This window comes from Hibiscus syriacus, unplaced genomic scaffold (assembly GCF_006381635.1).
Source record: "Hibiscus syriacus cultivar Baekdansim isolate YM2019G1 unplaced genomic scaffold, ASM638163v2 tig00010263_pilon, whole genome shotgun sequence".
NCBI lineage: Eukaryota > Viridiplantae > Streptophyta > Magnoliopsida > Malvales > Malvaceae > Hibiscus > Hibiscus syriacus.
The window spans coordinates 1,278,460-1,302,548 of record NW_024062210.1 but is presented as its reverse complement, the minus strand read 5'-3'; the positions used below and the strand labels follow the sequence as shown (position 1 = coordinate 1,302,548).

Genomic DNA, 24,089 nt, shown 5'->3' with positions numbered 1-24,089 from the left:
ACTTTTAATTTTTTTCCTATTTTAACCATCATTTTCTTTAAGAAATAATTTGATTTCTCTTAAAATCAAAGGGTAAAATTAAACTAAAAAGCATAAGGGTTAAATTAATAAAAGATATAAAATATTGAAGTTAAATTTATTATTATGTATAAAATTTTATAGGTATTATGTTTAATTAAGTATTGTTTATTATATAAGATCATTCAAAATCAAATGTTTGAGGCATAATTGTTAGAAGAGATAGCTCCAAGGTATGAATATACATTATAAAATAAACAAAAATATTACTATAAAAAATAGATTTTAAAATTAAGATCTCAACTAGCGACATACGTAATATTTTATATTAAAAGTGGGACGGACTTCTAAAATTTTAGGAGGATAATGAACTTATAAAATTTCAGGAAGTGAAAATAGATTTTCAATATAAAATAATAGAAAATTTTAAAACATATGGTAATTTTAAATTTTCAGGGGCGATTACCCCACCCGCCCCCTCGATCCATCATGATCTCAACATGAACAAATTATTTTCTATTTTTTATTTATGATTTTATTAAATAAATACTAATATCGATGAGGTTGCAGGATTTTGAATTTTGACACACATCCATTATTTAAGTTAAAATATATATAGACGGAAAAAAATAACAGTACTCTTTTCACTTCACGTGAAAAAATATTTTTATATATTGAATTGATATTATATCTTTCATTTCAGAAGTTGATAATTGTACTTCTTTTTACTAATTTTGGTAAATTTATAACACAAAATAAGGACAATAAATATAGTCCCAAACTTTGAAGACACAACAGATGTTGACCTCTCATATTTATGGTAAGAGGAGAAGGGAACTTATTGTGGGGGAAATTAGGAGTTTGGATGGTGACAGTAGATTCAGTCATGGGGTAGGATTATTTAATGGAATTTAATTTGGTCGGACCAATGTGGACAGTGGTACTATCCTTGTAAATGTGGACAGTGGTACTATCCTTGACCTTGTTGCTCAAGAGTAAGATTATGTATGCTGAAATTTAAGTAATGGTGTAAGAAACCAAATGATGGTTTAGTTGATTTGATCATCCGTTTTTAAGTTCAATTGAATTAAAAATAATTAAATATTATAAAATATTAACAATTTTGATTCAATTGTTTAAATTATTATTTTTATTATGATCTTTTTAACGGTTCACAAATGAAAAGTAAACGAAAGAATTACGATTATAAGAAAAACGAAAGATGAAAAATTGGTGTAAGTAATTTAATAGAAAATTTATTTATAATTATGTTAAAAAAATTATTTTTTACTGATGTGACATTCTATCACGTCTATCACTTTTTCTAATGTGAATATGTCACGTTAGTATATATGTCTTAATGTATTTACTGAGCCATAGTTAGACATTGATCTTTTATGGACTAACTATTTTTATTTATGAAGGAGCTCTTTTATCATAAAATAAAATATCGGAGTTAAAATATTTCAAAAAAATATAATTAAAATAACTATTTAATTAAATGTTATATATAATTTTTTAGCATTATGCCTTCAAATTTTGATGTACAGTGGCTGAAATTTTGGTTATAATTTTTTCTGATGAATGCATATAAATAATTTTGACATGACAATGTTTGGATAAAGATCAATTTGGTGATGTATGTTGATTAATCTATGGTGATTACAAGGTAGTATATGTCCTAAAGATTCATAACCAATTGACAATAAAAACTCAAACACCCTTTCAGTCTTTAGTGCTCTAACCTGAGACCTCTTAAAATAACAATTATTCCTTTAACTACTGTGGTAGCTTGATAATTATATCATATTTGAATATCTTGCTTAATGTACGTGTTGGTATCTGATAAAGTAAAACATGTATGATCTTGAATTGATTAATAGAGCCTTAAGGTAGTAAAGCATGCTTGGTCTATATAGATGTGTTATGATGTGATTTGAAGTTTTAATAATTTATGCATGTAAGAACCAAACATTCTTAGTGGTTAAGAGATTTGTTGTTATCTCTTAAGGTCTCGGGTTCAAGCACCGTGTATACAGCGATATGAGTGTTCTGTTACCAAATGGTTAAGAGTCTTTAAATATATATTATCTTGTATTCCACTCCACATTTATAAATAATAATAATAATAATCTATGTATGAGATGATTAATAAATAAACTTGGTTAATTGATAAAATGAACTCTATGACTAGTGTTTAGGTATTTTTATATAAAATAAACTTTGTTCTTCGTAGTTTATGATTACAACTTGCTGGCACGTCTTCAATTGCTGAAGTTGAGTTAAGCCTGATTATTATTGGCCAGAACCCGATTAAAAGATCTTCTTCAGCCCAACCCCAAACAGTGTTTGCTTAATTGAGAAACGGCGCCGTTTAGAGGAAAAAGTCCCCGCGATCTCTTTTAATGACGGTTTTACCGTGACGGAGCTGGCTCACCGGTCACCGTCACTGTCCATCCAAAAATGGCGTCGAGACTAGCGATGCTGAAACGCTCCGCCGCAGTCGAATACGGTTCTGTTTTGGGGCTGCGGAGATGGGTTCATGCTTCAGCACTCCATCCACCGTTGGATGCTTCCATCAGTCAACCCCCACCGTCGCAGCTGTTGGTTTTACCCGAGTTCGATCTCCCAGACAGCAATATTAACAACTTCGGGTTTGGGTTCCCGATTTTCCTTTTTGGAGGATCTTTGGAGCTCATGGCTGTCCCAAAGAGAAAAGTAAGGATCTTTATTTATTAATTCAGTTAGATATGTTCAAATGGAAATGTTCATATATTTGTTTCTATAATTTGTAGGTGAGTCGCCATAAGAGAGGCATAAGAAATGGACACAAGGGTTTGAAACCCGTTCCGGTCATTATTAGATGCAAGTAAGTATTTTTAATTTATCAATTATGGTTTCATGTTTGTTATTGGAAATTGCTTGAATTAGAAATCACCATAGTTTAGTTTACTACTTTAGTTGTTGAAATGGTTGAATAGCAATAGATGTTCATCATTATTTATAAAAAAAAATGTTATTTCTTAGCTTGAATTGGAGACTGTACAATAAGTAAATGATAATGTAAGGTTTAGGCCCGTGAATCTCTTGAAGGCTGAACAAAGAGATGGAATTGAATATTGAACAAGTAAATTGTGATTGGTAAAATCAGCATATATGTAATTACAATACATTGTTTTATTGCAGGAGCTGAGGTCGTGTTAAGTTACCGCACTTCTTTTGTTGCAGTGGAGCTCAGGGACTGAACAGCGAACATGGTGATTCGCCCGGTTAAGTATGTTATGTTTTCTGTTGGTGAATTACAGAGATATTTTTGTGTTTTATGAGTAAAACTTTGTATGGATGTCATTTTTCCGATTTTTCTTGTAGAAATCTACTTTGCCCTTAAGCTTGATCCTTGTACTCTCTAATATATTTTGCTTGATGACTGTTATCAATAATAAAGTAGGCTAGAAAATTTCTGTAGAGCAAAGTGTTATCTCTAAATTCACTAAATTAATCTTTTTTACTGTCATAAACAATTGCGTACCAAAAAAAATTCAATCACCAACACTTTGTTATGGAATGAGAAATAGAGTAAGATACGAGAAAAGGAGAGAATTTAGAGAAGAAAAATAGTCATTCATTCATTGCATGAAGAAAATGTTGATTACACAGCAGTATTATTTAGTTACAAGCTGGTACAGGGAATCTAACAATGCCAGCTGGCATTCCTTACTAACATAATATTAACAAACTGCTTCTTATCCTTCTTTTGTTGCAGTTGGTATTGGCCTTCTGACTCGGACTGCTCCAACTCTTCCTGGATCCACTCAGCCTGCTCCAACTCATCCGGTAAGTTAATCATTTGCCCTTCACGTGCTTCAATTCCCAATTCCTCCTTTTCAGTTCCTAACCCTTACTTAATAATTCCCAAATCCCTTTCCTCGAGTCTAACTTCTTATTCTCTGCCTTCTCTCTTGTGCATGACATTACCCCCTCCACGAATAGATCTGTTATGGTTGGAGAAGAAGAAGAACGGCGAGGAGAGGAGGATTTAGGAATGGACGAGCGAGGGGAGAAATTGAGAATGGATGTGCAAGGGTTAGGGATTGGAAAATGTAAATTGGGAATTAAAGCACGAGATAGCCAGGTGATTATCTTACCGACGAGCTGGAGCAGGCCAGAAGGATCCGAGGAACACTGGAGCTGCCCAAACAAGATGGCCAATACTTGCTGAAGAAAGGAAATGACACAGAACCATTCTGTTAGTAATCTGTTAGTACAAATGCCAGCTGGCATAAGTTAGATTCTACGTACTACATTGTAACTAAATAAAATACCTGCTTGTAGTCATCTTTTCCTTATGAAATGAATGAATGAATTCTCAGCTTTCTTGAATCCCTTTTCTTCTCTTCTTTAATCTCAATTCTGTCAATTCTTCGTCTAATTTTCTTCTCTAATCTCCTAGGATCATAACAATTGGTATTCAGAGCCATCATTTCCTGGCAGCTTGAAGCAAAGAACCAAACCATGGTCGAAACTCCTAATCTTTCTTCAATCCAGCAGCAGATTGAAGAACTTACAACTCTGGTGACACAAGCAACGGATGGCACAAAACCTCCTAAATGGTGGGAAGAACAGGATAATCGGATCAGTAAACTGGAAGCTAGGATGACAACGACTCAAAGCTACATGGAGCAGATATTAGGGATTTTAATAGGGAGGACAGAGGAGCAAGTCCAAAACAGCCCTGAAATTGAGCAGATGTCCCGTGTGGCAATAGAAGATACAAATGATAGGTATCAAGTGTTTGATAAACTGCCAACAAGAGCATTTGATGCAATTCCATTCATTACTGGAACCATAAAAGTTGATTCACGACTACAACAAAATGATAATCTGAGTGGGCTTAGCAAATTGATTTTGTGGGAAATTCTAGTGGACATCGAGGAACAAGAACAAACCATTTCAGAGAATGCTCAAGTAAGTACTCCTAACATCCTTAAGACGGATGGAATGAGGATTCTGGAAAAATTGGGAAAGAACACTGCCACTTATTATGACACAGGTTGGAGGGCTAAGGACAAACTTGTTTCCATGGACAATAAAGGAGCTAACGGTAGGTTGGGTCATGGAGATGTTAAAGATCGAAAAACTCCTTCTCTGGTTGAGGGAATGAAGGATAGACATGTCAAGTATACAGCTTGTGGTTCAAACTATAGTGCTGCTATATGTCTCCATAAATGGGTATCCGGTACCAAAGAATCTCAATGCTCGGCTTGTAGACAAGCTTTTGGGTTCGCCAGAAAAAGGCATAATTGCTACAACTGTGGACTTGTGAACTGTCGTTCCTGCAGTTCAAGGAAAGCACTAAGAGCAGCTTTGGGCCCTAATCCTGGGAAACCTTTTCGTGTCTGTGATTCCTGTTTTGCTAAAATGAATAAGGTTTTTGAAGCTGGTAATAATAGTAGGAATTTTGTACCTCACATTTCAGCTGAGAGCAAGGACAGGTTGGATAAGGCTGAAACAAGATTATCCAAATCTGCTTCTACTTCAAATATAGATTTGATTAAGCAGTTAGATATCAAAGCAACCAAACAAGAAAAAAAGGATAGTCATCCAGTTCTTCGGGTCATTCTGACAGGGGAGATCTCCATTTCATCAGCTAAGGATTCTCATCGACAGGAACAAAAAGAACATGCTCTTGCACTGCTACATCAGATGATTGAAGATGCTCATATGGGAAAACGATAATTTCTTAGCGGTAAGCTTCACAATCTAGCAAGAGCTATCACTGATGAAGAAATGGAAGTAAGTTTTACCAAGGGTGAAGGACCAGGAGTTGATCTCAAAGTACAATCCGGTCTTGACAAGGATGGTGTTCTTGGACTTGGGTTAAAAGCTGTCAAACAGATGTCATTAACTTCCACGACCGGAGATAATAGCATGCAGTCTGTTGGATATGATATGATGGATGCTGGGAAGATACTATTTGCTCCTATAAGTGCAAAACCCACAACCTATTTGTCACAATTTATTCTCCATATTGCTACAATAGGTGACATAGTGGATGGAACATATACAACTCACGATTTTAACTTTTTCTCACTTGTATATGAATGGCCTAAAGATCTTTTAATTCGTTTGGTCTTCGACCAAGGAACCACAGATGCAGCTGGCAAAGTAGCAGAGATAATGTCTGCCGACTTTATTCATGAAGTGATTTCAGCATGTGTACCCCTAGTTTATCCTCCACATTCTGGTCATGGATGGGCATGTATTTCCGTCATCACCATATGCCCTCGTAGTTGTTCAAATAATAAAGTACTTTCTCCTTCTGCTAAAGAAGCTAAACCTAGTTGTTACAATCGTTCCTCTGCAACACTTGGGATCCCTCTTTATCCTCTCCAATTATATATAGTGAAACATATGGTTAAAATATTTCCAGTCAGGGCTGTCTTGGCATGTGTTTTTAGAAGCAATATGTTACACAGCGGCAGTGAGTCCTCTATATCTAGCTCCTTGGATGATGATTTATTGCAGACACCTAATGCTGATCGGCTGTTTTATGAGTTTTCTCTTGATCAATCTGAAAGGTTCCCTACTTTGAATAGATGGATACAGATGCGTACTAATCTTCATAGGGTTTCAGAATTTGCTGTGACAGCTATGCAAAGCGCTAATGGTGGCAATGTTAAACCTGAAACAAGAACTGTTATTAAGAGACTGCACGAATCTGACAGTGACACTGAGTCTGATGTTGATGAAATTGTTAGTAATTCTATTGTCACGGCATCCTTGGACCTTAATGTTAAAGATAACCCCTCTCCAGACCCATGGCATGATTGCATAAAACTTGAAACAGATGAAGTTGATAGTACAATTTTTCTTTATTTTGGCCTAAAGAATGAAGACCCATATGAGAAAGCTATGGAATGGTTGATTGATGAAGGAAAACTAATGGATTCTTTTGCACTCTCTGATCGCTCTCTACGTAATGGAGCCTCGGACAAGTTGTTTCAACTACTAATTGAACGCGGAGAAGGAATTCATTCAACCTCTGGACAACCTCAGGGTTACGAGGGGCATTGCATCTGGAGCATTAGTTGGCAGTATTACCTGCGGTTGAAGGACAAACATCTGGCTGCTGGACTTGCCCTCAAGTACATGCATAGTTGGGAACTTGATGCTGCATTGGATGTTCTAACCATGTTCAGCTGCCACCTGCCTCAAACTGATCCAGTTAGGAAAGAGCTGCCAATCCAAGAACCATGGCTAGCTATTGGGTTTCTATCTCTCCATTCTGACCAATCCAAGAACCATGACTATTTGGTTCTAAAAGGATAGTTTCCTGGGTTCGATCCTTGGGGACAAGGATCATCTCGTGGGGCGGGTATTGTTATGGTTGGAGAAGAAGAAGAACGGCGAGGAGAGGAGGATTTAGGAATGGACGAGCGAGGGGAGAAATTGAGAATGGATGTGCAAGGGTTAGGGATTGGAAAATGTAAATTGGGAATTAAAGCACGAGATAGCCAGGTGATTATCTTACCGACGAGCTGGAGCAGGCCAGAAGGATCCGAGGAACACTGGAGCTGCCCAAACAAGATGGCCAATACTTGCTGAAGAAAGGAAATGACACAGAACCATTCTGTTAGTAATCTGTTAGTACAAATGCCAGCTGGCATAAGTTAGATTCTACGTACTACATTGTAACTAAATAAAATACCTGCTTGTAGTCATCTTTTCCTTATGAAATGAATGAATGAATTCTCAGCTTTCTTGAATCCCTTTTCTTCTCTTCTTTAATCTCAATTCTGTCCATTCTTCGTCTAATTTTCTTCTCTAATCTCCTAGGGTCATAACAAGATCCTTGTCCCCAAGGATCGAAACTTGGAAACTGAGGCCTCAGAATGGTATGAGCGTCTCAAGTATCGTGATTTGAGTTCAAGTTCATCCATAGTACAAGTAAATTCTGCCAGTAAGGTTGCAATCTTAGGTATACTTCTTCTCCAATTTGAAACTGTCGTTCACTTCGATTTTTTTCAGCATGTTGTTTAATTCTGTTCTGCAACACATCTGGGACCGTATGCACTGTGAAATCTGAACACCATAGCAGAGTAGGTGGTTTATCAAAATTTACATTCACTTCATACCACACCGCATCATTGTTTTGTGAAACTTTGCTTTTCCCTGTATCTTTTGGCCTCTCATTTCTCTGTTTCAAGGTAACAAGTTGCCCAACTCGAAGACCATTAGAATGGAGAGGTAGAAACCCAATAGCTAGGCATGGTTCTTGGATTGGCAGCTGTAAGATTAGAGCACTCCAAAAGATTAGAGCAATCATCTCTACCATTTGAAGTTTAAGGAAAAATAACAAACGGTTGTTATAATCTGCATCAGTAACCTCATAAGTTTTAGCATTAACCACATTGATGAGAATGATTGTTCTATCAATAATTTCTCTATACCAACTAAGGAAAGTTGATCCTTCATAGCCACTAGAATATTCTTCCTCCCTAGAGTATATCCTTAAATCCATAATAGTCAGACGTAATACACCCATATATTCCATTAGATGAGTAAACATATTCCAAATAGGTTGAGTTTCATTTGTAAGCTCCCAATCCCAGTACCTCTCCACAACCTTCTCGCGATTTTCTGACCACCAAGATTCTGCTTGGTGCTCTCCAAATCTTCTCCGGCTGAACCACACACGTTTAAGATCCCTAGTTCCATCCTGTAGTGCTACAAGAGTTATGTAGACTCCAGGCTCATACTTTTCAATCCAGTCAGCCTCAGCTTAACCGCCATTAGCTACTGATGCAGAATTTCTGCATTTTGTACTATTTTCGCTCTCTATGAAAGATCCAGATTCTCTTTCATCTACAAGTTTCACAAAATTCATCCTGTCAGGGCAGATAGTCTTCTTGAAGTTCTCAAATCGCCTATGGCCTTGAACTGCCTTTGCCATATTTCCGTCATAAGTATATACAAAAACATCACTCTAAAGGGCAACAACATAGTCTAAACCGACCAACATGTTTTGATGGTTTTTGAAAGGATTCAACTCCTCATATGTTGCCAAGGAGGAATGAGAAAAGATGTTAGGGAAATCCTCCTTAAGAGGCTCCATACTTCCATTTCCATAAGCTTCACCAACTACTAAGTAAATCCGAGTACTTGGTGGGAAACCCAATGCTTTGAGCAAGAGAGAAGTCTCCCTAAGGGTCAGTGGACAGCCACTGAGCAATCTTCTCTCTGTACCATAAATCTCTTTCTCCTTCCAATGGCTGACTTCATAACGCATCCTACTTAGTTCATCATCTTCTTCTGCTCTCAAGCTATGACTGCAGCCAGTAAATGCAAGCATATCCATCTCGTATCTCAAATATAGAGCAAGATAAGGGCTTTCATTTTGGCGCATTCTAGAAATCAACGTGTTTCCAAGTTCTTCAATTGCAGTTGAATATTTCAGTGCCTTGTAGTTCACCCGACACCTCAGTTTTTTTATGGAACTTGAGATACCATTATTGGCAAGCTGAGAATCAGTGTGTATAAAATAGATTACTTTTTGCTGCTTCAACAATGGTAGGACCTCTGCCTTATAATAGCTAAACTTAGACCAGGATATAGGCATTTTGTTAAATGGCTCAATTCTAGCATACTCGGGTGGTATTGCCTCAACTATGTGGACATCGTCCTTCAGGGTTTCAATGAAGTGTTGCCAGTCAAACAGATCTTTAAAGCCACTGGAAGTTAGAGTTGCGATGTGATATGCACCACAAGCAATTTCTTCAACACATTCCCCTGAAAGCTTGTCTTCTACTAAACATGGTATCTTTCCATCAGAAAAGGGATTCCCAAGTTGACCATACACAATACTTCCCATTGTAAAAATATTCCCTGATGTTGTCAAACCAACTGTTAAGCCATGCCCACAAGCAACTTTGTGAAAATTGTAATCAATTAGTGCTAGAACACACTTGGGCTTAAGCCGGGTTTCTTTGTCTCCATGTCCAAGATGATTTTTGTCCCCATCCCCCCATGTGAATAATTTTCCCCAGGAAACACTAGTAGTAGATTGAGTGACAATAACCTCAACAACTACAGAAGTATGCCACACTCCACATGCTACAGCAATTGTAGCAGCATCTAAGACGACCTTTCTTTGAAAATCAGTGAAGTCTACATGAATTCCAATGCAGCAATCTACCCCAGCTGTATTCATATTCTCTCAATTAGAAAGTCAATCGAATTCATCGAAGCATATTTCCACATCAAAAGACCTTCATGAGTGCAAGGTACATATGGAACATCAGATTTTTCAATCTTTGCATCACGATGTACTCCTTTATTGTCAAAATCCCCATTATCTGCTCCATGTAGCTTTGAGTCGTTGTCATCCTAGACTCCAACGAACTGATACATTTATCTTGTGCCTCCCACCACTTGGGAGGGTTGGTTTCATCATTTGCTTGCTGCACTGTTTTCTTTAAATCCTCAATCTGCTTTTTGATGGCAGAGAGATCAGTAGATTCGACCATGGTTTGGTTCTTCTTTTGCATATCCAGTCTGCAATTTGTCAGGAATTAAGGCTCCTGATACTAATTTGTTATGGAATGAGAGAAATAGAGTAAGATACGAGAAAAAGAGAGAATTTAGAGAGAAAAAAATAGTCATTCATTCATTGCATGAGGAAAATGTTGATTATACAGCAGTATTATTTAGTTACAAGCTGGTACATGGAATCTAACAATGCCAACTGGCATTCCTTACTAACAGAATACTAACAAACTGCTTCTTATACTTCTTTTGTTGCAGTTGGTATTGGCCTTCTGACTCGGACTGCTCCAACTCTTCCTGGATCCACTCAGCCTGCTCCAACTCATCCGGTAAGTTAATCATATGCCCTTCACGTGCTTTAATTCCCAATTCCTCCTCTTCAATCCCTAACCCTTAATAATTCCCAAATCCCTTTCATCGAGTCTAACTTCTTCTTCTCTGCCTTCTCTCTTGTGCATGACACACTTACAACTATTTTCTCTTGTATGTACCTTGTTGAATTTTCTACTGTCTATTCATCTTTATCTTCATCTTCTTCATAATTGAAAGGCAATGGCACCGACTTGAATGCTCGATAATTGCCGGCGTTATTCAAATGCTCGTTCTCTAACCTGGAAATAACGTTTTCAAACATGTTAGATTCAAATTCAGATTCGAGTTTGTAAAATAGCAGGGAAAGAACACACTTAGTTTACCTGAAGAAATTCCACATCCCTCGACGGATTATCTCGAGGCTGGCCTCGATGGTGATCATGGTTTGCCTATGAAAATCAAATAACTTGAAATTGAACACTGTTTGCAACCATGCAAATCTCAGCAGAACATTCAGGGCCTGCATTCCAATGAATGTATCCCATTAAACACATATGACCATACCAATCGAACAAGTTTGGAGTTTGAATACTCGGTTCCTAGACTTACCATTGCACCGAAATAGACACTTTTCTGTTGTATAAGGAGTTTGTCTCTCAACCATCGGTTCCTAGAATGGCGTTGAAGAAGTCCCCAATCGTAGACAAGGTCCCAGTAAGTACATACAATGGCAGCAGTCACAGAGAAGATGAGAGTCAATATTTCCCAACTCAACCCTTTGTTAAGACTGTATGCAGTTCTTAAACAAAGGGCCACGATGGTGATGAAATATTTCCCTGCATTGTAACCTTGCAAGGTATCTTTTTCTTCGAAAAAACGACGCAGGCACTGAAGCATGCGAGACCAGAAAGGAATCACAGCGACAATGTAGCTGAAAGTGTTGAAAACATCGTTGCTATTGCAGTTGTTTTTTCGGTGTCTGAAATCTCCCCAACCATAGTGTCGCAACCGTCTTTCGGTTGGGCCCCAGAATTGGGCTTCGACTTGAAAAATGTGGATTGGAGTCGCCACCGATCATTTATTTAAAAATAAATGGGTTGATCGGATACCCTATTTCTTACCTGATTTGCGTCTTACCAGAAATATGTCGGGCTCGGGAGTCGGTTACGGTCAAGGAAGGATTAGCACCCTTGAACCGCCCTTTCGGTACTACGTAATTTCCAGTTGTCTTAATTAAGAAAAATGACAAGTTAAATTAAAAAGTAAAGTTTCGATCCTAATTACTTACCCTTGATTGATTTGAAAAAAAAAATCGAGAAATGTGTTAGATAAACAAGGTAAAGAAAACAAATAAGATACAAGGGAAAAATAAAATAAATAAGTAAGATAAGAAAAAAAATAGTAAAGTAATAATTGTATATAGTAATATTTGAAAAAAGGAAAAATATAAATATATATATATATATATCAAAGTATTAATAAAATAAATAAGCTATATATGTACACCAAATACTTAAAAATAGAAAAGATACCCTCTCAATTCACCGAAAGTGGGGGCTTTAGTAAGAAATAAGACAAAAATGGACCATCTAGGTTAGTAGTATATAATATAATGTTTAATAATAATAATGATAAAGACACAAGGTTTTTTTAAAAAATAATATAATAAATAATAAAAAAACGAAAAATAATATATATAAAAAGTTATAAGATATATTACGTAAATAAAAAAGATAATCAAATAAAAAAAAGTAAGAATATATATATTAATAATAGGTATATAAATAAACTATTAAAAGTATAAAAAAATATATGACTAGATAAAGATAATTACATATATATAGATAGTAATATTAGACTTATAAGTAAAATATTAAAGATATATATATATATATATATATATATATATATATATATAATAGTAAAATATAGTAAAAAATAAATGAAAATAATTTAATATATATATATATATATATATATATATATATATATATACATATAATAATAATAACATGAATAATAAAAATAAATGAATAAAATATCCATATAATAAATAAAGGGACTAATATAGATTTTTAAAAAGCTCTTCCCCTCCTTTAACCGAAAATCAAACCAGTTTTTAAAAATAAGCCTCGGGGTAGATCTAGGTTCGAAACTTCGAAACCCTTCCCGTTTTGGTCATCGGCGCAACCTACGATTTGAGTTATTCGAACCAAATTTCAAGAAAAATAACGTGCACATGCAAAAGAAAGAAAAAAGAAAATGCTACCTTTTATTTCCTTTTCGAATCCTTTACAATAGTTTTGCCTTTGTATCTTTCCGTGCTTTCCTCTATGTTTTTGTGTGTAAATCGTGTCTTACAATGGTGAGTTACAATGGCTATTTATAGTGCTTGTGGATCCTATCTTTAGGAATTTATATAATAGTATAACTCTATCCTATTTTTAGGAGTTTGAATCCTAGCAAAATTTTATCCTATTTTTAGGAGTTTGAATCCTAAAATTCTATCCTATTTTTAGGAGTTTGAATCCTAGTAGGACGAAAAATGTGTGTTGACAGATGCCCCTCTTTGCCCATAGTCGTGTAACGGGGATAGGGCAAAGATTAAAAGACACACTTTTCGTTCAGTGGAGTTGAAAATTAACTCTGATGTTTCAATAACTCCCAGTCGAATTGAGTTACGGATGACTCCTCCATCGTGAAGTCGAGTTCATCTTGAAATGATATGAAATTAAAGCCGTAGTTCGGAATTTGAATCAGCACGTGGCTTCTCGTTACCCTTCGGTCTTCTTCTCGGTTTAAAGACCTTGGATCGGAATCGAACTCAGAAATCTTCATTGACAGATAGCTTTTTCTTGACTTAAGCTATGCTGTTTGAAAATGGTTGCTTGTCACTAAGGCACGGCTAACCCAGGTCCTCTTCTCGACTTGAAAACCTCGACTGTAACCGGAAAGTAGTGCGATTGATGTGTTATCGAGCTAAATGGAGTCGAACTCGACAATAATCCTTCTTTGAGTTGGATATCCTTCGTTGTGAAGTTGAAATCCAAGTAAGTAGCATTGTTCCAAGTCTAATATCCTCCGTCGTGAAGTTGAAATTGGCTCTGGAACCGGGAAATTGTTTGTTGACAACCAGTCGTCCCTTCGTTGTGAAGTTGAACTTGTGTTGTCTCGAGTCCAATATCCTTCGTTGTGAAGTTGAAATTGAATCTGAATGAAATTTTGTTGACAAGCAGCGGTCCCTTCGTCGTGAAGTTGAACTTGCGTTGTCTAGAATCCAATATCCTTCGTTGTGAAATTGAAATTGGCTCTGAGATTGGGAAGTTGTTGTTGACAAGCAGCAGTCCCTTCGTCGTGAAGTTGAACTTGCATTGTATGGAGTCCAATATCCTTCGTTGTGAAGTTGAAATTGGCTCTGAGATTGGGAAGTTGTTGTTGACAAGCAGCGGTCCCTTCGTCGTGAAGTTGAACTTGCGTTGTCTGAAGTCCAATATCCTTTGTTGTGAAGTTGAAATTGGCTCTGAAATTAAGAAGTTGTTGTTGACAAGCAGCAGTCCCTTCGTCGTGAAGTTGAACTTGCGTTGTCTGGAGTCCAATATCCTTCGTTGTGAAGTTGAAATTGGCTTTGAAATTGAGAAGTTGTTTTTGACAGGCAGCGGTCCCTTCGCCGTGAAGTTGAACTTGCGTTGTCTGGAGTCCAATATTCTTCGTTGTGAAGTTGAAATTGGCTCTGAAATTGAGAAGTTGTTTGTTGACAACCAGTCGTCCCTTCGTTGTGAAGTTGAACTTGTGTTGTCTCGAGTGCCACGATATCCTCCGTCGTGGAGTTGAAATCGCAGATGGCCCCTTCGTTGTGAAGTTGAGCCTTGACTTGAATATCCTTCGGCGTGAAGTTGAAATCCAAGTATTGTATGTTGCGGGTGGACACAATTCCCTTCGCCGTGAAGTTGAAACCGTGGAGACCCCTTTATTGTGAAGTTTGGCTTCGAGCTAGATATCCTTCGTCGTGAAGTTGAAATCCACTCTCGAGCAAATTGTGTCGCTTTGAGTTCAATATCATTCGCCGCGAAGTTGAAATTGACTCTAGCTAAAACCTGAAAAAGTTATGCATATATGTGATGCTATGGATGCAATGCTCTTAGGTGTGCCTAAAATGCATATGCAACATATGTTATCTTGGGGCTCTGGAGAGAAATCTCGATCTCTAGTTGCCTGTCTGGAATCTTGATTCTTGAATCTTCAAATTTTGATCCCTGATCTTGAATTCTTCAAATGTTCAAATTTGATGTGCACATTCTATTTTTGATTTGAGAAATGCTTCTCGACCATCTCAAGTATGTGCCTGAGCTGAGTGTAACGGTTCAGATGATGCTTCAAAAGAAGTTGTCTTGAAAGAGATAGAATTCGTTTCAAGGGAAACGATCTCAAAGATATCTGTTGTTTCATGAGAAACGGTCTCAAGGGAAACAAAATTATGTTTTAAGGGAAATAAATTTGAAGATTTTTTGTTTCAAGAGTAATTGTCTCAAGGGAGACAAAATTTGTTTTAGGGGAAATAAATTCAAAGATTTTGTTTCAAGGGAAACTGTCTCAAGATAGACGAAAATTGTTTCAAGAGAAACTGTCTCAAGAGAGACAAAACTTAGTTCCAAAAGAAACTGTCTCAAGGGAGACGAAATTTGTTTCAAAGAAAACATATTCAAATATTTTGTTTCAAGGGAAACTGTCTCAAGAGAGACAAAATTTATTTCAAGGGAAACTGTCTCAAGATAGACGAAATTTGTTTCAAGAGAAACTGTCTCAAGAGAGACAAAATTTGTTTCAAGGGAAACTGTCTCAAGAGAGACAAAACTCTTCTAGTGAAAACGGTCTCAAGCGAGACAAATCTTGTTTTAAGAAAAACAATCATGAGTGAAATAAATCTTCTTTCGAGTAAAACAGTCCCAAGTGAGACAAAGTCTGTTTTAAAAAAGCAATCTCAAGTGAGATAATCATCTGCATTAAATGAGACTGTCTCAAGCGAGACAGAATTTATATTGGAAATGTCGAATCTGAAAATGAATGTCGATCTTTATATCTGTCGAGTTGGTTGAAGTGTAGCTTCTTGCTGCTGAGCTAAGCAACCGACATCAATCTGTAAAGGTGCTTTTGAATCGAGTATCCTTCGTCTTGAAGTCGAACTTGACTTTAAAGCTGTAAAAATTATGTACGTGGAAAGAAAATGATAGATATGACACTCTAAAATGTATGCATAAGATGCATGTAACATGAATTGGTTATATTTTATCTCCTGAAAAAGGTCTGATAATTCGCATTAGGATGTTGAATCCCCAAAGATGCCTCAATATCCAAAAATACCCCAATATTTGATGTTGAATCTTCAAAGATACCCCAAATATTCCTCATTTCTTGCTTCAGCATTGATTCTGAGCATGAGTTTTGTGTCTAAGAGTCACATGTCATTTACCAAGATCCACTCTAGAGAGACTGTCTTGTTTGAAAAAAAATGTTTTTCTTTCTCTTTTATTTTCAAAGTTCTGAAAATATCAATAAAGAGTTTCGAAAAATGTTTAATCCAAAGTTTTGAAAATATTGTCACTTTCATGGTTTTACAATTGAGATGAATCATAAAACTAGAGTTCATCGGATATCAAAGAATTAATTACAATGTTAATCCTTCAATAAATTATAGCTATTTGACATGCGCCAATATCAAAGCTATTTATGGGAAATGGTCAAGCAAAGAAAGGATAAAAAGTCTCAGGTTATTGTGTTTGGTCAAAGGTTTGGCATTTTTGTTCATTTGATGCTAAATGGTTTGACATTTGATGCTCAAAGGTTTGATGGGGTAGCTTGCATGCTCATCTACTAGAAGTGTTCTCCAACTCCCAGCTTTTATGGTCACACTCGGATTGTGTGATGCCTTATCGAGGAATTTGTGTGATCGCCTCAGTTGCACAATTTTTATATTCGAGCCGCCTTTTCAGGTTTTCAACTCGAACACTCCTTTGTTTTCAAGACGTTATTCAGGATTTACGTCTTGAACCCCCCTTTGTTATTTTTCTCTATCATACATTAATTACATTGTTTTTTGCAAACAAAGATTAATCCTGATGGGCGGGATGAAATCTGAAGATAGTCTCTCCTGTTTAGAAATCCATGTATGATTAGAAAGGACTTTTAAGGCACGTAATGTAGGTCAGGGTTCATGGTTATGAAAGAAAAGGATAAATAGGCCCAAACAAGTGTTTCAGGGTGTTGAACCAAGGATCAATTCATTTTGATGCCTTCAATCTTGTCTTGCTCAAAACGTCTCTTTCTCTTGATGCTCTATGATCTTCGAGTGAAGTGATTTGGGAATGATTGTGCTTGATCAATCTCGTAGTTTGAAGCTTGATGTGCCATTTGTCTTTAGGGAATCTTTGCATGTGCTTTTTGTCCCTTTTTCTTTTTTCTTTTTGTTCTTTTTTTTGCTTTTGTTTTTTGCTTCTTCTTTTTTTCTTTTTGCCATTTTTATTCTGATTGAATCTTTGCACTTGGCATCTGGTTCACCTTTTGGTAACTCATTTGGATTGATGTCTTCACTCATGTGAGCAGATTTCTTCCACATTGCCCCCCAGTGTGGAGGGTGATCCTTGGTTAGGGTTGAATCAGAAGAAAAATACTATAGGCTCAAAAGGGGACGCAAGGGATATATATTTTCTCCTGTTGTGAAGGGATAAAGAAAGAAAGCCGTTCATCATTTCATACATGTAAGTCTTCACAGAAGAGGTATCCCCAGGGGGATAGATTTTCAGGATTAATTCTATTCACATGAAAACAATGCAATTAATGCATGATAGAATTATTTCGAATGAATTGTTTTTTCTGCTCCTTGCTCCCATCATGTCTCAATGTTCAGGCTCCCGGCGAGATGCCCCAAATTGTATCTTGGAAGAATGCTCATGTTCAAATGAACAACTCAATGCCTTGGGTTTTAATGGTAAAAAAGGTTAATTTTGAGTCTAAAAAGACAGTTGTGTGATCTTATTGACTCAAAGAAAGGTATGGGTGTATCAAAAAGATAAAGGTAATGTTCAAGAATTTCAAATGGAGGTAATGTCAAAATTTTGTTTTTTGGTAATGACCATGAGTTATTTGGGTAAAGAATCAAGGTATTTATTCTAGGGTTTGAGACAGGGTAAGAAAGGTCTAATCTTGTCATATGTCAAAAATCTATAATTCTTGAAGAATTAAAAGAATCCTTAATTCATTTAATATTCAAAGAACTAAAGATTAAAATTTGTTCAATTGTTCCACCTTAGAAAGTAACATGAATTCAATCGTTTAAAAGATGTGTTCAAACAAAATAATCCTCTAAGTGCAAATGGTATATGCCATGCCCCCTTCTTCGGCAAGCGCCTTACAGTTTTTAGAAGAATGTTTGGGAATCCTTATGTGGCAACAACTTCAACATCGTAGCCCTTAGGAGATGGGTACTCTTTTCTCAGATCATCCTGGCAGGCTTAGTCCTACAATCAGCTGATCCAGCTCCCCTGTACTGATTTCAGTTTTTCTTTAATTGTTAAATCTGGCTTCCATGTGGTGTAATGTGGTTAAGACCACTTCATCGAATCCTCCGTGATTTAATTTCATGTTTATGAAAATGCTTAAAAATGTAGATGAAGATGCAAAAATGCAAGAATGCATGAAATGTTCGAGGCATTGATCCAAGAAATGTGACTGTTATTATGAATAATCCTTATTGGGGACAAAAATGTTTTATCGTTTAAGAGAAAAAAATATCCTGACAGCTTCTGACATGTTGACTAGTCTTATGCTTTCGTCTTTCACCGGTTGAATAACCTGTAGAACCGCTCCGGCCTCTCTGGATGAACCGTGAAAATGTTGAGTTGTTTTTTGTACTGGTCCAAGAAGTCTCGAATGATCGCATCTCGAGCATTTACTTTTGTTGAGCCTGTTCCCAACGAATTCGTCATTGGAGCCCTTAATTGATAGGAACTATGTGAAGTTCATTAATCTGTTTCTTGAATTCGCCGACAATGGTCTCCAATTTCAGCTATCATTTTACCATTGTTGTGTTCAAAGGGACTTCCGAGATACATAACCTTCATCTTGCCCCTGCAACCTCTGCCAGTCAGTTCTTCAAAGATAAGCTTTCATTGTGCTTGATGTAGACCCGGTTCATTTTGGGTCTTTTATAATGCAGCAGAGTGATATACTCTTCAATTGTGGGCACCACGTCTTCTGGATTGAATGTGACACATAGTCGTCTTGTAGACTATCCTCTGTATTTTCATCTCTTGTATTACAACACCTTTGTCCATGGATTCAGATTATTCGAGTTTTAACAAACATGTTTTAGTGGATCAATAACCTCTTTTTAATGATGCAAGTGATGAAAATAAAATAAAATAAAGATGAAAAGAGTTAGTGAGGTGAAAAATAATCAAAAACGATCATAAAAATGAAAGTCCTACCCCACATGATATCTACCCCACATGCTTATTATTCCTACCCGGACATGATCTCTATCCCGCATGCTAATTTCAAACAAATCCTAACCGCATATTTGTCTAGTTCGCATGCTTTGAACAGAAAGTAAAGCATGAAATAAAACAGCCTAGGGTTTGAAGTGAGGTTTTGGGGTGGGCTCTAATTCTCCATAGTCTCCCGGTTTAGGTTCTAAAAAAACGGTACCCGAGTTCTCCTTGCTGGTGCCCCTTTGGGCTTGCCAGACCCTTAGTCCTAAACCCATCACAGGTTTGTGTGGACTAAGTTAAACTCGAGAGGACACATTCCCTTATGTCTATGCGGAGAATAAATTCACACGAAGACATAAGGTATATGAATCCCGAAGGCTACTTGCTAGGCATATGCGGTGAATAAATTCACACGAATGCGTCGCTTTCACCCCCACTTAAAACGGGTTCGGAGCTCAGGTTTAGAGCCTTAGATGAAAAAAGACTTTAAGGGCTGAAATCATTGAGAAAACGGTTAGTACAACTAATTACTCGAAAATATAATCAAAAGTAAGTAATAAGGATCGAAATGTTACCTTAAAATTTAAACTTACCCTTTTCATTAAAAAGACAACTGGAAATTACGTAAATAAAAAAAAACGAAAATAATAAAAAATATATATAAAAAGTTATAAGATATATTACGTAAATAAAAAAGATAATCAAATAAAAATAATTAAGAATATATATAATAATAGGTATATAAATAACTATTAAAAGTATAAAAATATATGACTAGATAAAGATAATTACAATATATAGATAGTAATATTAGACTTATAAGTAAAATATTAAAGAAATATATATATATATATATATATATAATAGTAAAATATAGTAAAAAATAAATGAAAATAATTTAATATATATATATATACATATAATAATAACATGAATAATAAAAATAAATGAATAAAATATCCATATAATAAATAAAGGGACTAATATAGATTTTTAAAAAGCTCTTCCCTCCTTTAACCGAAAATCAAACCAGTTTTTAAAAATAAGCCTCGGGGTAGATCTAGGTTCGAAACTTCGAAACCCCACCCGTTTTGGTCATCGGCGCAACCTACGTTTTGGGTTATTCGAACCAAATTTCAAGAAAAATAACGTGCACATGCAAAAGAAAGAAAAAAGAAAATGCTACCTTTTATTTCCTTTTCGAATCATTTACAATAGTTTTGCCTTTGTATCTTTCCGTGCTTTCCTCTATGTTTTTGTGTGTAAATCGTGTCTTACAATTGTGAGTTACAATGGCTATTTATAGTGCTTGTGGATCCTATCTTTAGGAATTTATATAATAGTATAACTCTATCCTATTTTTAGGAGTTTGAATCCTAGCAAAATTTTATCCTATTTTTAGGAGTTTGAATCCTAAAATTCTATCCTATTTTTAGGAGTTTGAATCCTAGTAGGACGAAAAATGTGTGTCGACACATAGTAGCAAATGTAGAACTCAAGACTTCTAAATGCTTGAACCTGAAACACAAAGAATTGAAAAGAAGTTAATATCGAAGATTTTGTCTTGTCGTTTTCAGACATGAAAGGTTCATTTCACAAACCTGGCTAGTTAACTGGTCTGCCAGGAAGAAATCTGGGAGTCTGACCTGCAATTTGAAAGGAATGTTACAGATTACTTTAACAGATCCGTAGACGCATCAGATACGGATATCTGATCCACATACTCCAAGAAAAATGAACGCTTACCTTGTAAAGAGGGGCTAATATACTATGAAATAAACAAACGAGGAAGAAGAAACGACTAGATCGATATAGGATGTTTAATGGCAAGAACATTATGACAAACACCACCTGCAGATAGACCAAGAAATCAGTTGTAAGTTATACATAAACACGTACATATATGTATAAGTTTATGGTTATGAATGAATTCAATGATCTTACCAGAACCAAGATCAAAGGGACCATTTCGGTGAATGCTTTATAATCCATAGTTTTGGGATCCATCTCCATATCAAGATTAGAGAGCACACTAGCAAGTGCCATTACTGCAAGGCCAAAACTTACAAGGAGCACTTCCCGGTACCCGAGTTCAGTTCCTTGCTTGAAACCAAATATGAAGGCATAATTAACTCGATACCTTCTCCAAAAGTACACATTGCTGGCGTACAACACCGTATGTAGAACAATGAATCCAAATAAACTGCAAAATTGTTTGCGCTAAAACTTGTCAAACAAATGGTTTATATACAGACTGAAATCAACTTCAATTGCAGTTGCAGGGACAGGATTCTAAGCCAAAATTGATTAATTCGTTACCTGTAAAGGGGGAACATGGTTTCCATGTACTGGTCCGTTCCATCGTGACCCAAGATATGCCGAGCACGAATGATCAAAATAAGAGCTATTACGAGAGCAAATCCGCATCCAGCAAAGAAACCTGATAAAATATTCAAGAATTGCAGAGTTATATCTTTCCAAAAATGAATTGCTTATGTGTATGAAATTCAAAGCTCTACCAGTATAAAATGTTGTTGTATGTCTTTGTTTCCTAGTTTTTGGTCTTAAAATATTCATTCCTTTGCTGCGGTTCGAGTTTGCAAAGTGTTTGATGAATGTAGCCTCAACTCTTTCCATAAGTTTTGTAACCTCTTCGGAGCTACCTAGATAAGAACTATCCACCATGTTCATGTATGATTTTGAAGCATCCCTTGAACTGATCTGCAATCATAAAAGAACAAAACACTGTAAAAAAAACAGAAATCTAAATAAGTTTCCACATAAATAAAGTGTATGTACATATATGCAAGCATGTATGTATGTATACCTTGTCATATTTCTTCATGATTTTTGAGAAAGCCAGTGTATTTAAGATGCTATAACTTTTGAGGAGGAGAAGTTTCCGGTAGAATTCAACAAAGGCTCGCTTAAGTTTATTCTCAGCTCTCTTGAAATTCTCCCTACTAAACTTCAAATCAGACTGTTTAGGGGCGTTTAGAAACACTTTAATGGTTGATCCAGGCGTGGCAAGCGTGTTATTCATTTTAACACGGTCTAGTATCTGTAATGGAGCTGGTCTATGTTCTTTCAACTTATTAGCCACTAGTTTTTCAATGGTTTTCCCTTCAATATCTTGCTTTGCAGTATCTTTCTTGTCATCGTCTGAATCACCGTGCATGCTCGGCCTTTCATCGTTGATCTCCATGTGCTCTACTGATCTGCCTGCAAATCGACAACCAAAGGCGTAATTCATAAAAAAATCACTTCTCCAAGCTTTAATCTTTAGTGTAGTGAGTGGCTACTTACTGCTGCTTGCTTTAGCACCGGCAGGAATCGAAGCCGCCAGCATGGCAGTTGACGCGGCTACAGCCGAGGTGAGACGAGTCATGTCGTGGGACCGGTCTGGCCACGGCCATCCTTGAGGATTCTCCACTTTGATTCTAAAAGCAATGAAAGCATCCATTTGCTTGTTCAGGGTCTCAGCCTCCTGCATCACCTCTGCCACCTTGGACTTGTAAAACTTGTCCACCTTATTGAACTCATTGTCCAGCCTTCTGAAGAAAAGCAATTCGTACTCCCCACCTTCTTCTCCTTGCATGAGGAACGTCGTCTCGTACTTCTCAGAGCTGTTCCGGTTAACGGAATTCACGAAAATGGGATCCTCTTCAACTTCCGGCGACGTCGGGTCGATGGAATGTTGACCATGTCTATGAACCAACAGCCCACTGAAAGATCTGTACATGGACAGGCTTGGTTTCAGTCCATGTGGGAGGGATTGTTGTTGCGTGGTTCTTTGATTGAAAGCTTGAATATCTTTTAAAAGGGTCTTAAGATAATCATAATGCATGTATGCCCCTGGCCATTCCGGTACCATTTGAGCTTCAAATTCCTTCCCAAACTTCATTTTCTTTTTCTCCTCTGCACAGTGGTGTTATACAAAAACGAAGCTTCAAGAAATGTGAGAATATGGGGTTTACAACAATGCATGTCTATTTATAAGCATAAAACGTTGACTTTTTTCTGGTTACTTACTCAGTTCTTCTAGTTTCACTATTCACATTAAATTTTTTTAACAGCAACTGATAATAACAAAAAGAAAAAAATTAGGTACGAAAAAATATATTTAACCTAATATAATAGTAATCAGTTGGCAGTTGTATAAGGACACCTAAAACCTGGCCATGCATGTACGTTAACAACCCCATACGGTTACAAGTAACTCAATCCGAACCGAGGTGTCACATTAGGGCTACTAGAGCGACCCATAATAAAAATAACATAAAAATTTAATTTTTTTTATTAAAACATATAAATATACAAGTAGAAATCTTTCAAATTGTAAAATAGAATTCATTCATACATCCCATAATAAAAGTTTCAAACTTAATATAAAAATCAAATGTGACCTACATTCCCCATAATTACACTTGTCTCTATAAGAAAAGCCAAAGGAACTCCCATTACTGAAGTCGATAGTTGCATTGGATCGATCTTTTAACCTCAAATGGTGAATAACATAGTGAGCTTTGGGATGCTCAGTAATACATAACTATCAAGTGATGCTGAAGGATATGCAGATAAATAACAAGCATAAAAAATTTCTTATTGATTCAAGCGTCTACAGGTTTTTGTGATGAGATGAGGTTCCACTGATATTTCTTCAGGTAACAGACAAGTAGCTTATAGCTCAGAGGGACATTCAGAAGACCAGGTTCAGAGGATTAAAATAGG

The 24,089-nt window shown here is 36.3% G+C and overlaps 2 protein-coding genes across 6 annotated transcripts; one reads left to right on the top strand and one right to left on the bottom strand.

Moving 5' to 3' along the window:
- The first annotated feature begins 2,402 nt into the window (after window positions 1–2,402).
- On the top strand, window positions 2,403–10,908 carry LOC120203774. Of its 2 annotated transcripts, XR_005523898.1 has the most exons (6): window positions 2,403–2,736; window positions 2,814–2,887; window positions 3,205–3,292; window positions 3,782–3,852; window positions 7,867–7,996; window positions 10,822–10,908. XR_005523898.1 is itself a non-coding variant. In XM_039203953.1 (3 exons), exons 1-3 carry the CDS (start codon window positions 2,482–2,484, stop codon window positions 3,209–3,211), a joined length of 336 nt encoding a protein of 111 aa, XP_039059884.1. In that variant the 5' UTR covers window positions 2,403–2,481; the 3' UTR covers window positions 3,212–3,328. The 2 variants fall into 2 exon arrangements, 1 of the variants encoding a protein (XP_039059884.1); XM_039203953.1 differs by lacking the exons at window positions 3,782–3,852; window positions 7,867–7,996; window positions 10,822–10,908 and having other exon boundaries at window positions 3,205–3,328.
- A 145-nt stretch (window positions 10,909–11,053) lies between these two features.
- On the bottom strand, window positions 11,054–23,262 carry LOC120203772 (phosphate transporter PHO1 homolog 3-like). Of its 4 annotated transcripts, none has more exons than XM_039203949.1 (11): window positions 22,665–23,262; window positions 22,186–22,580; window positions 21,878–22,079; window positions 21,678–21,798; window positions 21,303–21,561; window positions 21,105–21,209; window positions 20,960–21,004; window positions 20,833–20,876; window positions 11,485–11,887; window positions 11,259–11,395; window positions 11,054–11,174 (listed from the first exon to the last, which is right to left on the bottom strand). In XM_039203949.1, the coding sequence occupies exons 1-11, from the start codon at window positions 23,260–23,262 to the stop codon at window positions 11,075–11,077; spliced, it is 2,409 nt and encodes an 802-aa protein (XP_039059880.1). In that variant the 3' UTR covers window positions 11,054–11,074. The 4 variants fall into 4 exon arrangements, with proteins under 4 accessions (XP_039059880.1, XP_039059881.1, XP_039059882.1 ...); XM_039203950.1 differs by having other exon boundaries at window positions 22,668–23,262; XM_039203951.1 differs by having other exon boundaries at window positions 22,671–23,262.
- Window positions 23,263–24,089: the final 827 nt, after the last annotated feature.